The 12,337-nt window shown below is 42.0% G+C and overlaps 1 protein-coding gene across 1 annotated transcript in view; it reads right to left on the bottom strand.

The window, feature by feature from the left end:
* LOC119580402 (syntaxin-8-like) overlaps positions 1-12,104 on the bottom strand; it is a 14,147-nt gene extending 2,043 nt beyond the window's left edge. The window contains exons 1-3 of the mRNA XM_037928535.1: positions 11,993-12,104; positions 4,069-4,214; positions 1,366-1,505 (exon numbers count right to left, since the gene is read on the bottom strand). Of these exons, the coding sequence (XP_037784463.1) occupies positions 1,366-1,505; positions 4,069-4,085 (157 nt within the window). The 5' untranslated portion in view covers positions 4,086-4,214; positions 11,993-12,104. The remainder of the gene's footprint in view (positions 1-1,365; positions 1,506-4,068; positions 4,215-11,992) is intronic.
* Between the last annotated feature and the right edge of the window lie 233 nt (positions 12,105-12,337).

The raw sequence follows: 12,337 nt of genomic DNA, 5'->3' as shown, positions 1-12,337 counted from the left end.
GAGAGAAAAGAAGAAAAATAATGAGCACTTTAAATCGAATAATCACTTGAAACAAATCACATACATATCTTCATCACAGAGAAAGAAAGAAATAAAAAAAAATATACATATTACATGGAGATTACACACCAACCATAAACAAACGGACAAAAACACAAAACAAACAATATCAACCTCAGACCAAAACCGACCCACGAAACAAACACGGAATGGCTTAAAAACACAAAAACACCACGGGACATGCCTTAATCACCTCCCAAACCGGTTTAACAGAATCCTCAAAGCCGAGAATACAGCTTCAAAGAGTGAGGACTTTGCACCGTGATCTCGGCCTGTTAATATGCCTCTGATGACAATGCAAATCAGCTGTTTGCCCGTGTTCGCCTCTCTGGCTAATCTGTGCGAAAGGGGAGGGGGGGGGGGGGTAGAAAGAGAGTGGGGGGGAGACGGAGAGGGGAAGAAGGAGAGGGGGAAAGAAAGAAAGAGAAAGAGAAAGTGAAAATAGGTGAAAAGAAAGAAAGAGAAAGAGAAAGTGAAAAGGTGAGGCAAGAGAGATGGAGGAAGAGAGAGAGTGAGAGAGAGAGAGAGAAAGAGAGAGAGAGAAGAGAGAGAGAGAGAGAGAGAGAGAGAGAGAGAGAGAGAGAGAGAGAGAGAAGAGAGAGAGAGAGAGAGAGAGAGAGAGAGAGAGAGAGAGAGAGAGAGAGAGAAGAGAGAGAGAGGCAGGCAACAAAGACCAGCAAAAGTGAGACGGGAATGAGTTGAGGCCACTAGATAAATTGCCAATGAATATGAATAAGAGAGTGTGGGTGGGAGGAGGCACGGGGAAACAAAACAGGATGTACTTCGTACTGTATTGAAGTTCGCACGCACACACGCACGCACGTACGCACGCACGCACACACAGACACAGACACAAACACAGCCACACACAAACACACACACACACACACACACACACACACATACACACACACACATGAGAACATGAAACTAATAGAAAAGCAATAACAACAATAATGATAACAACAATAACAGTGTTCACAATAACAATCCCAACAATAATAATAAAAAAACTGAAACCCATTCACAGACAAACACACAAACAAAGGTACTGTATTGAACACACTCGCACGCACGCACGCACGCACGCACGCGCACACACACACACACACACACACACACACACACACACACACACACACACACACACACACACACACGCATACACGCACACACGCACACTCGCACGCACGCACAAAAAAAATATAATAATAATAAAAACAATAACAATGCTCACAATAAAAGTCTCAACAATAAAAAACAGAAACCCATTCACTCACAAACAAACAAACAAAGGCACCGCACCTTGCATAATCCGCTGCTGCTGCTGGCGTAGCTGGTGCGTGGGGGCGTGGCCAGTAGCCCCGCCCTCCTCCTCGTCTTCCACGCCCCACCCAGAGGAGCCCATCCCACTGGATCCTCCCATCACCCCCCCGCTGGTTCTCCTGTATGGGGTAAAGGGGGGGGGGAGGGTTGATGGTTATTACATTGTTATTGTTTGATTCTAATCGGCAGATAGATGGAGACCGATAGATATAGGCCTATATAGAGAGATGAGGTTAAGGCTGATTGATTGAATGCAGGGGGAGGGAAGAGGGAGGAGGGAGGAGGGAGGAGGGAGGGGGAGGAGGGAGGGAGAGAGTGAGAAAGATAGAGGGAGGAGATAGGGAGGGAGAATGAGGGAGGGAGAGAGTGAGAATGAGAGAGGAAAAAGGAGGGAGGGGGACAGAGAGGGAGACGTTTAAGTTTATAAGTTTGGTTTAGATTCCATTTGATACAATGGATATTCTTGGTGTGACATACTGTCTGCTTGATTTTGCTCACGTGTGTGAGCTGCTGCTGACTTGGCTGAACCGAGTCCTTGCCCGCCGTGGTGCCCAGCCACAGCAGTAACCTCCGGGCGACAGTTGCAACTTCTCGCACCTGGGCGGGGCGCGAACCGCCGACCCCTCGGATGAGAGGCCGACACGTTACCACTGTACTAGCCCGGAGGAAGGAAGGAGTGAGAGAGTGAGAAAGAGAGTGGGGGAGATAAAGAGGGAGAATGAGGGAGGAAGAGAGTGAGAAAGAGAGAGGGAGAAGGAGGGAGGGAGAGAGTGAGAATAAGAGATGGGGGGGATAGAGAGGGAGGGAGTGAGTGAGTGAGAAAGGGAAAGACAGAAACGTACCAGACACAGAAATATCAAACAATAACAATAATGCATAGTAATAATAATAATAATAATAATAATAATAATAATAATAATAATAATAATTACAACAGTAATCACTGTCAAATACTACAAGACACTGACGTTAAAATTATGATCAAAACGAAATAACATAACTACATTAATCTTTTCCCCCCACACCTATATAACCCCTTCCCCCTCCCCCCAGCCACCCCTCTCCCTCCCTACCTCCCCCTCTCCCCCTCCCTACCTCACTTCTTCTCCCCACCCCACCCTTCCCCCTCCCTACCCCTACCCTTCCCCCTCCCTACCTCACCTACCGTGGATCGCTGTGCATTTGGAGCGACCACGCCCTCAATCATATGTACACGCCTCTCACTCTTGCTCTCCCGCAGAAAGTGCCTGCGTGCCCTCTCCGCCGGTAGACTAGAGTTTTTATCTGCCGAGGATGCCCCACACTTGCCCTGAGGCTACACGTATAGAAAACGCGCTGCTGGAGGAGCATATAGAAAACGCGCCTGCCTTCTAATTTGTATTTCATCGTTTTGTTTTACTGTGTTATTGTATTAAAACCTTTTTTTTATCCTACTAAAATAAAAAACCCGCGGAAAAACACAGTTGATAATTTACAAAGAGAATTTTTAAAAACACGTTTTGAAATTCTTAAATTTCTTAAATTATATTTTAAAACAATTCTATAAATGTTATGACTCATTTTTATAGTCATTTCCTATTTTAAAGAGCTTCTTAAAATAATTTTACAATCACTTGTTCCCCAAAGCGGTAGAACCCTTCCTTTATACCAAATGGGCCGTAAGGTAGTACTGGGAGACATTTGTGTTCTTTTTAATAAAGGCGGTGGAGCCTATAGACCGGTGCTTCTTTTTACTGAACTATTCTTAAACGTTTTAAAGTTCGTGTTTTATTTCAGTCTTTTACTTATTTTATTTGTGTGTTTTATTATGTGTCCGATTTACGGTTTCCTTTTTGATTTTAAGTTCTAGTTTCATGTTTTATTTTACTTGTGTTTCTTAGTGCTATTCGTTTTTCTTGTGTTTTCTTTTATCGTTCATATCTTAATAAAAGTTTTAATGGTCTAAACGAATCCGCAAGCTTATCGTACCCTCTGACATTGTACCGGAAGGCATAAGTCTTACCGGACCTGTAAGATGAAGTGAACCCGATCCGATTGATGCAATGCTAAATCGTGCACCATGCGTTAGGGAATACGTCCCCCCGCACACGCCTCTCCGGCTTAAATACACGCATACCAGTCTTTTATATTCTCGCACCAAACACCGTACGCAAAGACACACATATATACACTTCCCCACTATCTCTCCGTTCCTTCCACTCTTCCTTACACTTCGCCATTTCTTCTTTACATATATACAGACGTTCCTATACGTTAATTAAATGGGTGGTGGCAGCGAGCGCTTCTTTCAGATCTTGCGAGATGTAATTGTATGCAAGTTGCTACACACCCCTTCACCCCAGCCCAGCCCACCCCCCTCCCCTTCCCCACGTCACCCCTTCACCCCACCCCACCCCCTACCTCACCCCCCTCCCCTACCTAACCCCTTCATCCCGTCACTTATACACTCCCATCTCTCCCTCCCTCCCTCCCTTCCTCCCTCCCTTCCCGCGCTCCCCCCTCTCTCTCCCTCTCTCTCCCCCACCCCCCTCTCTCTCTCCCTCTCTCTCTCCCTCCCTCTCCCTCCCTCCCCCCCCTCTCCCCCTTCCCTCCCCCTCCCCTCTCCCTCCCCCTACCCCCTACCCCCCTCTCTCTCTCTCCCCCTCTCCCTCCCCCCTCTCCCTCCCTCTCTCCCAAACTCACCCGTCCCTGAAGTCCATCTGCGCCTTCTTCAGCGCACTCTGCAGCGTCTCGCACAGCCTCTCGCGCCGCTCTCGCTCCCACGCCGTCAGGTTCCGGAGCGACCACTCATGCAGGCGCCGCGTCAGCTCGCTCACCTGCTTTTCTGCCTGTTGGGGGGGGGGGGGTCGGGGGGAGAAGGGGGGGAGGAGATGGGGGTATACGGGTGAAGAGAGAGAGAGAACAGAGAGAGAAGAGAAGAGAAGAGAGAGAAGAGAAAGAGAAGAGAAAGAGAAGAGAAGAGAAAAGAGAGAAGAGAAGAGAAGAGAAGAGAGAGAAGAGAAAGAGAAAGAGAAGAGAAGAGAGAGAGAAGAGAGAAAAGAGAAGAGAGAGAGAAGAGAAGAGAGAGAAAAGAGAGAGAGATTAGAGAACAGAGGGTTGTGAGAATTGAGGATGGGGGGGGGGGTTACACATGGGGTTGGGGGGAGGGATATGGAAAACGAAAGTTGTAAAATACGAAAAAGGGAAGAGGATAAGGAAGAGGGGGGGGGGGGGGGGGTGAGGAGTGCGTGGAAAGAAACAGATAAACGATAATCAGTGTATATTAACATGATCTATTTTGTAAATGAGAATGAGGCAGTGGAAAGCGATTATGACGCAATGGCGATGACAAAAACAACAACAATCATAATATTTAATAATGACGTTCCTCCCATGAACAATGGTGACGATAATGGTCATTACAACAACAGCAACAATAAACAATTTTCTGGAAACATTCACAATTTTCGTACTGATACAACTACTGATGATGATGGTGATGATGACGATGGTGATGATGATGATGGGTGATGATGGTGATGACGATGATGATGGTGATGATGATTATGATGATGGTGATGGTGGTGGTGATGGTGGGTGATGGGGATGGTGGTGGTGATGGTTATGATGATTATGAGATGGTGATGATTTGGGGAAGATGGGGTTGATGGTGATGGTGATGACGATGATTATGGTGATGATGATGGTGATGATGTGATTGTGGGTTGGTGATGATGATGGTGATGTGATGGTGATATTGATGATGGCGATGATGATGATGGTGATGATGATTATGATGGTGTTGTGATGGTGGTGATGATAATGATGGTGATGATGGTGATGGTGATGATGATGATGGTGATGATGATGATGATGGATGATGATGATGGTGATGATAGGAATAACAACATTAGTAATAAAAAACAATGATAATACTAATGATACTAATGATAATAATACATTATCATTACCACTGTTGCTGCTATGACTAATACTACAACAACTACTACTACTAAATAAATAAATAAAAATTATATGTAATATAAAGGCAGAGGAGGGCGAGAGAGAGGAGAGGAGAGGAGAGGAGAGGAGAGGAGAGGAAAGGAGAGGAGAGGAAAGGAAAGGAAAGGAGAGCAGAGGGAGAGGAGAGGGAGAGAAGGAGGGAGAGGAGGAGGGAGAGGAGAGAGAAGGGGAGAGAGAGAGGAGGAGAGGAGGGAGAGAAGAGAGAGGAGGAGAGAAGGGGGGGGAGAGAGAGAAAAGAAAGAAAGGAGAGAGAGAGGGGAAAAGGAGAGAGAAGAGACGAGAGAGGAAGAGAGGAGGGGGAGAGAGGGAGAGGAGAGAGAGGAGAAAAAGGGAGAGCGAGCGAGCGAACAAAATAGGAGGAAGGTGAAAAGGAAGAGACTGAAGAAGGCAAAGAAGAAAGTGGAGGAGGAGGAGGAGTAGGAGGAGAAGGGAGGGGAAGGAAGGGGAGGAAAGAAGTCGGAGAAGAAAGAGGAGATAAACGAAGAGGAGGAGGCGAGGGAGGAGGAGAAAAAAGAAAGAAGTGGAGGAGAAAAAGAAAAAGGAGGAGAAGGTAAGGAAGAGGATTATAATGAAAATGAAAATAATGAAAATGGTGGCGCTGAAGACGGAAGTAGATACGTAACAATGATGAAGCTAATAAAAAAAAAAGTGCAATAATTAAAAAATAATAATAAAAAAAGAAAAACAACAGCAACATTACCAATTACAACAAATCAAGAGAGAGAAGAAGAAGAAGATGAAGAAAAAATGAAAAAAAGAAAAAAAAAAAAAAAAAAAAAAAAATTATATAATATTATAATTAAAAAAAAAAAATTTAAATATAATAAATAAAATAATAAAAAATTATAAAAATTACTTAAAATAAAAAAAAAATCTCGCCTCCCACACAGATACACCAAGCAGGAGAAAATACACTATAAGCCTACCTACATCTACCAGCATCTCGTAGGAAACGTTACACCACCCTAGTTTACATTTCGAATTCAACTAAAACAGTAAATTGCAGTAAAACACCAAAAAAATCACCTCGCCCATTGCCAACAACCCTGTTCAGCGCTAAACTACACGTGCAGCATACCAAAACAGTGAAACATGTTCGTAACGTGTCTGTCGTGTGACGGTGCTCTCCCATTACGCAACTGGGCGCTTACGATGGGCCTAGTCAACATTAACGTAAAAAAGGGGGAAGAGAGAGAGGAGAGGAGAGAGGAGAAAAGAAAGAGAGAGAAGGGGAGAGAAAAGAGAGAGAGAGAAGAGAGAGAGAGAGAGAGAGAGAGAGAGAGAGAGAAGAGAGAGAGAGAAAGCGAGAAAGCTTATCCGTTTAGTTCTATAAGCAGTGCTACACGCAGATGGGAATTTTCAGGTTCATTAAAACCACTACAAAATGCCTTAGTAGGAAAACATTCACTACATACACGGGGACTAGGTGCTCGTGCTGAGTCATTTTGCAAGGATACAGAAGCAATGGAGTGTACAGTGCGCTATAGCTCGTGTGGAATATGGGAGATACTGTCCAATATATAAAGAGAAAGATGGAAAGAAACTCAGACATCCCCTCGCTTTTCTTCTCTTCCCCTCTTTCTCTCTCTCTCTCTCCTCTCTCCTTTTCCCCCCCTTTCTCTTTTCTTTTTCTCCCTTCTCTTCCTCTTTTTTTCCTTTTCTCTTTTTCCTTTCTTTTTCTTTTTTCTTTTTTTCCCCTTTTTCTCTTTCCCCCCCCCCTTTTTTTTTCTTTTCCCCTCCTCTTTTTTTCCCCCCCCCTTTCTCTTCCCTTCCCCCCCTCTTCCCCCCCTCTCCCCCCCCCCCTCTTCTTTTTTTTTTCTTTTTCTTTCTTTTTTTTTTTTTCTCTCTCTCTCTCACCCCCTCTCTCCCTCCCCTCTCTCTCCTCTCTCTCCTCTCTCCCTTTTCCCCTTCTCCCCCACCCCCAAACCCCCCCCCCCCCCCACCCCCCCACCACCCCCCCCCACCCCCCCCCCCCCCCCCACACACACACACACACACACACACCCCCAAAACCCCACCCCAAAACACACACAAAACAAAAACCCACACACAACACCCCAAAACAACCCAAAAACCCCCACAATAAAACCACCCCCCCCCCCCCCCAAAAACAAACCCCCCACACCCTTCCCCCCCCCCCCCCCACCCTCCCCCTTTCACCCCCCCTCCTCCTTTTTTTGGCCCTCCTCTGGGTTTTGGGGCCCCCGCTGACTCCGGGGGCCCGTTTCGGTCCCGGGGAAAGCGTTTTTGGTCCTAGTAAACCCCGGGGGGTGGGGGGGGGGGTTTTTTAGGGGGTAAAATTGGGGTGTTGAATGAGGTAGAGGGGGGGGGGTGAGGGGAGTGGTAGGGGTGGAGAGGGTAGAGGGGCAGAGGGTAGAGGTGGCAGGGGGAGAGGGGGGGTAGAGGGGGAGGGGGGGGGCAGGGGGTAGAGGGAAAGGGGTGAGGTGGCAAGGGTGGGGGGGAAGAGGGTGGGGGGGGAAGGGGTTTTAAATAGAATGGCAGAGGGGTAACAGGGGAAGAAAGGGTTTGTTGGCACAGGGGGTAGAGAGGGAAATCAAGTGTGTTGGCAGAGGTGGTAGAGGGATACTGGGATGCTGGCAGAGGTGGCAGAGAGGGGAAATGGGAGAGTTAGAGTAAGGAGGATGTTTTAGCCGAGTAAGAATTGTCGCGGGGAGGGGAGGACAAGGAATGAGAGGGAATTAAATACAAGAGAAACAAGAGAGGAGGTGAAATTAATTTAATGGGTGAAATGCTCTCATAGGAAGCTCGGGGGTAAACGAGAGAGAGTGGGGTTATATATACTGTGTAAGATGAGGAATTGCAAGGGGGGGGGGGTAAAAAGTACTATGGAAGAAAGGGTGAGAGAAAGAGGGGGGAGGGGAAAGAAGGGAATGAATGAGTAACAAGGGGGAGAACAAATAAAAAAAAAAAACAATCACAAATACAGAGAGGAAGGTAAATGGGGGAGGGTAGCCAACATTCTGGTAGATAGAGAGGGGAAAAAATTAGCATTCTGGTAACAAGAGAGCAAGTAGGGGAGAAAAGTGGAGGGGGAAGAAAAGGGGGGGGTGATAAATATCCTGGTTTTGGGAGAAGGAATGCATTAAATATACTCTATAGCAGGAGAGGGCTTAGACATATTAGTAAGGTCAAGATAGTGGCCCAGATATACCAGTTTGAGAGACAGAGAGGTATAAATATACTGAAATGACTGAAATAAAATATGAAATAAGGAAGGAGAGGCAGGGAGAGGGAATGGTGTAAAGATTGCTGGAACTACAGAGTGATACTACGCACACAGAAGTTTAACACGAACGAGGCCATTCTTCGTGGTATCTCTCTGGTCGTGATGTAGAGACTGTCTAAGGCTAGCAACAGAAGGCAGACTATGTGCTTTGCTGATGGATAGCGATAATAAAGATGACAATATTATAATAATAATAATAATAATAATAATAATAATAATAATAATAATAATAATAATAATAATAACTATGATACTAATAATAATAACTATAATAATAACTATAATAATAATAATAATAATAATAATAATAATAATGATCATAATAATGATAATTATACAGCTAATGATCATAATAATGATAGAGGTCATCATCTTCATCAAAATCATTATCATCATCATCATCATCATAATAATAATAACACTATCATAAGATTAATAAAACAACAATATAATCAACATTAGAAATATATGATGATCACCATCATAAAGGTATATAACAATTATGACATTATGAAAATTATAATAATAAATGCACCTCTGTTTGCCTTCACATATTTCATCGATGTGTCATCTCACACACAGACACGATGTGTGTGTGTGTGTGTGTGTGTGTGTGTGTGTGTGTGTGTGTGTGTGTGTGTGTGTGTGTGTGTGTGTGTGTGTGTGTGTGTGTGTGTGTGTGTGTGTGTGTGTGTGTGTTGATTTATTATGTAATATTCATATTTCTATCTTTTATATATTTCATATTATACATGTATGTGTATATATGTGTATATATATATATATATATATATATATATATATATATATATATATATATATATAAATATATACATAAATATATATAACATATTATATATACATATATATATATATATATATATATATATATATATATGTATATATATATATATATAATGTGTGTGTGTATGTGTGTGTGTGTATATATAAGCTACAAAAAGGTCTTGAAAATATTGCAATAAACCAAAAGGTTTTGAACAATGTCATCATAACATTGATTTTATATCAAACAAGTGGTTTCCATGATTTTTTTTTTTTTTTTTTTTTTTTTTTTGTCCAGGATTTCCCTTTTCAGTTACTTTCTTAACCTAATTTCACAATCTAAACAATAACTGCAGTTTATATTTAAATCAAAATAAGGCATAATCCTTTCACAGAATTATATACTTTTATTGCTTTATAAATATATAAATTTCATACATATACTATCCTATATTTGTGAAAATAAAAGCAGACCACGTTCTGCATAAGATATGAATAAAAATCCTCACTTTTTACAAGCTGATCTTTTTTCCATTTAATTATTACAATTTTCAGTCTGTACTTTTCCCCAAATAATTTATATGTAAGACAAAATATACTGGTGACAACCGCCTTGCAAAAATATCACACTGCAGTATTATCAGTGATGTCCACTGAGATGTGTTTGATATAATCTTGGTCAAAATGTAGCAGAGACTGTTAACATCATTAATATAGCAGAGACATACAGCAGGTTAAACAATAGTATATATGAAAATCTTCAATGATTTTCCATTTGTTTAAATAATTTGATTTTCCTAAAGGGTGGGGAACAACAAAGTAACTGAGATTGGTTGTTACATTACATCCTTTTTCCATATTCCTTTGAAATTTGCTGTAACCGATGATGGAAAGTCTACAATCCGAAGTTAAACCTGATAGCTGTGTCAAGTATATGCAGAGGTCTCCATGCCATCAATGCTTAGAAAAACAGTGGAGTTATTATAAACCGTGTTCAACAAATCAACAAAACTCTGCTACATATATTCTGACAAGAGAGGCTTCTAGACCTCTGTTGTCAGAATATATATGAAAATTTGCACAAAGGCTGTAGAAAGCAACTGAAAAGATGACCCTCTTGGTTAATGCTACAACAGCTCTCAATGTAAGTTACAATATCCATGGTTATAGGGGGTTGCAGCCCCTAGAAACTGTATATATAATATTTACCAACATAAATGTCATTTATTGCCTTTAGTATTATCAATATTTACCCACAATGGTAAATCTTTAAACAACTGCATACTTAAAACTAGCTTACATGCCAACTACCGCAGTAGTTGGCATGTAAGCATAGACCGACTAATCTTCACCATCCATATTCTGGTAAGATAAAGCATAGGCCGACTAATCTCCACCAATCTAGTATGATGAAGCTTGTAATCCAAGTAGGATTGAATCCATGCTCTATCATGCCAGGTAGAGAATTATTGGCTTTTGACAAAACAGGAAGCACTGACCTGTCAAATGACTTAGATCAGTATCATGTTAGACATGGTTGTAGGCTTTCCATCGCAGATCAGAGCTAGTAGTTTCAACTCGATTTATAGAGAAGACACCCATTGAATGCCACTGAGTGTATCTTCAGAACATTTGCTATGAAAATTTTCCAAAAATTCTGCTGGTATATTCCCCCATCATATCGAGGCCAAGGTCAATATTATAAACAATTTTACTGAATTCATTCCCGCTGGATTTGTCATCACACATTAAATGGTATTTTGGAGTATGTTTTACGTCCAATCAAATGTAATCTTTAAATGTGCGAGACAATATCAAAACACAAAATAATACTATTAACCCAATTGGCGTGTATGGCAAGAATACATGCCATGCCCACTGTAATACAAATTTGTTTACTGTATTTACACATAGATAGTTTTTAAACCACTTGGTCACCAGGGAGTCAGTTATTTGTCATACCTACCCCACCTGTTTACCCTTTTCCTTGACTTTTGGAAAGGGTCTTTTTCATTGTTTCATTGTCTTAAATGTTACCAAGATTTTAATAACAACTTAGTAATCATAACATCAATAAACAAAAGTAACAGTATCGATATCAATTGTCTTAAAAAGAAAAACACATTTTTCTCGTCAATTCAGGATCGGTCACTAGGCCTTCTGACAGACTCCTTGCCGGGCGAGCACATGTGGACCCATCTGTATGTAACAAAATTCACAAAAAACTACAGAGAACAGAACATAAAACTGTGGTGTTTGGGTTCATCTTTAGGCAAGAAACAAGTAAGTAAAAATTAGATAATAAAAGTAATTTTCACAAAAAAATGTAAACAACATAATACGCCTGAATAAACTAAGTCGAATAAAATAAAATAAATATATACATAACCACGCCATTCCAGAAACACACGATAAGCCCCAAATCATGTGACATTCCCGTCACCTAATCTTCCTCCCCCCCAACTAAAACAACAAAAAAAAAAACGTACCAAACCATCGCCTAGCCATCCAACCGTATCCAAAACCACCCAAAATATTCACCCAAACTGTCCTAAAACGTGCCAAAAGTCTCACCAAGTGTCCTCAGCGTCGGTGTAAGGGACTGGCATGAGGCAAGAGGAGGCGGACACTGAGGACGTCACCTTTGTTATTGTTTTGGTCGCGAGGTCGGTTGCGCACCGAGCTCGGGCGGGTCGTAGAAAGTGGGAATTCGAGGGGTGACTAGGGCGGAAGTGCGATGCCGTTGTTGGTAATGGGTGTATGGACTATACTTGTCAATGGTGATGAAGATAATGATGGTGGTGGTGATAATGATAATGATAATAATAATAATAATAATGGTAAGGATAATAATTATAGTAATATTAATAATAATAATAATAATAATAATAATAATAATAATAATAATAATAATAATAA

Source organism: Penaeus monodon, chromosome 13, assembly GCF_015228065.2.
Source record: "Penaeus monodon isolate SGIC_2016 chromosome 13, NSTDA_Pmon_1, whole genome shotgun sequence".
NCBI classification, from domain to species: domain Eukaryota; kingdom Metazoa; phylum Arthropoda; class Malacostraca; order Decapoda; family Penaeidae; genus Penaeus; species Penaeus monodon.
This window is presented reverse-complemented; position numbering and strand designations above follow the sequence as displayed.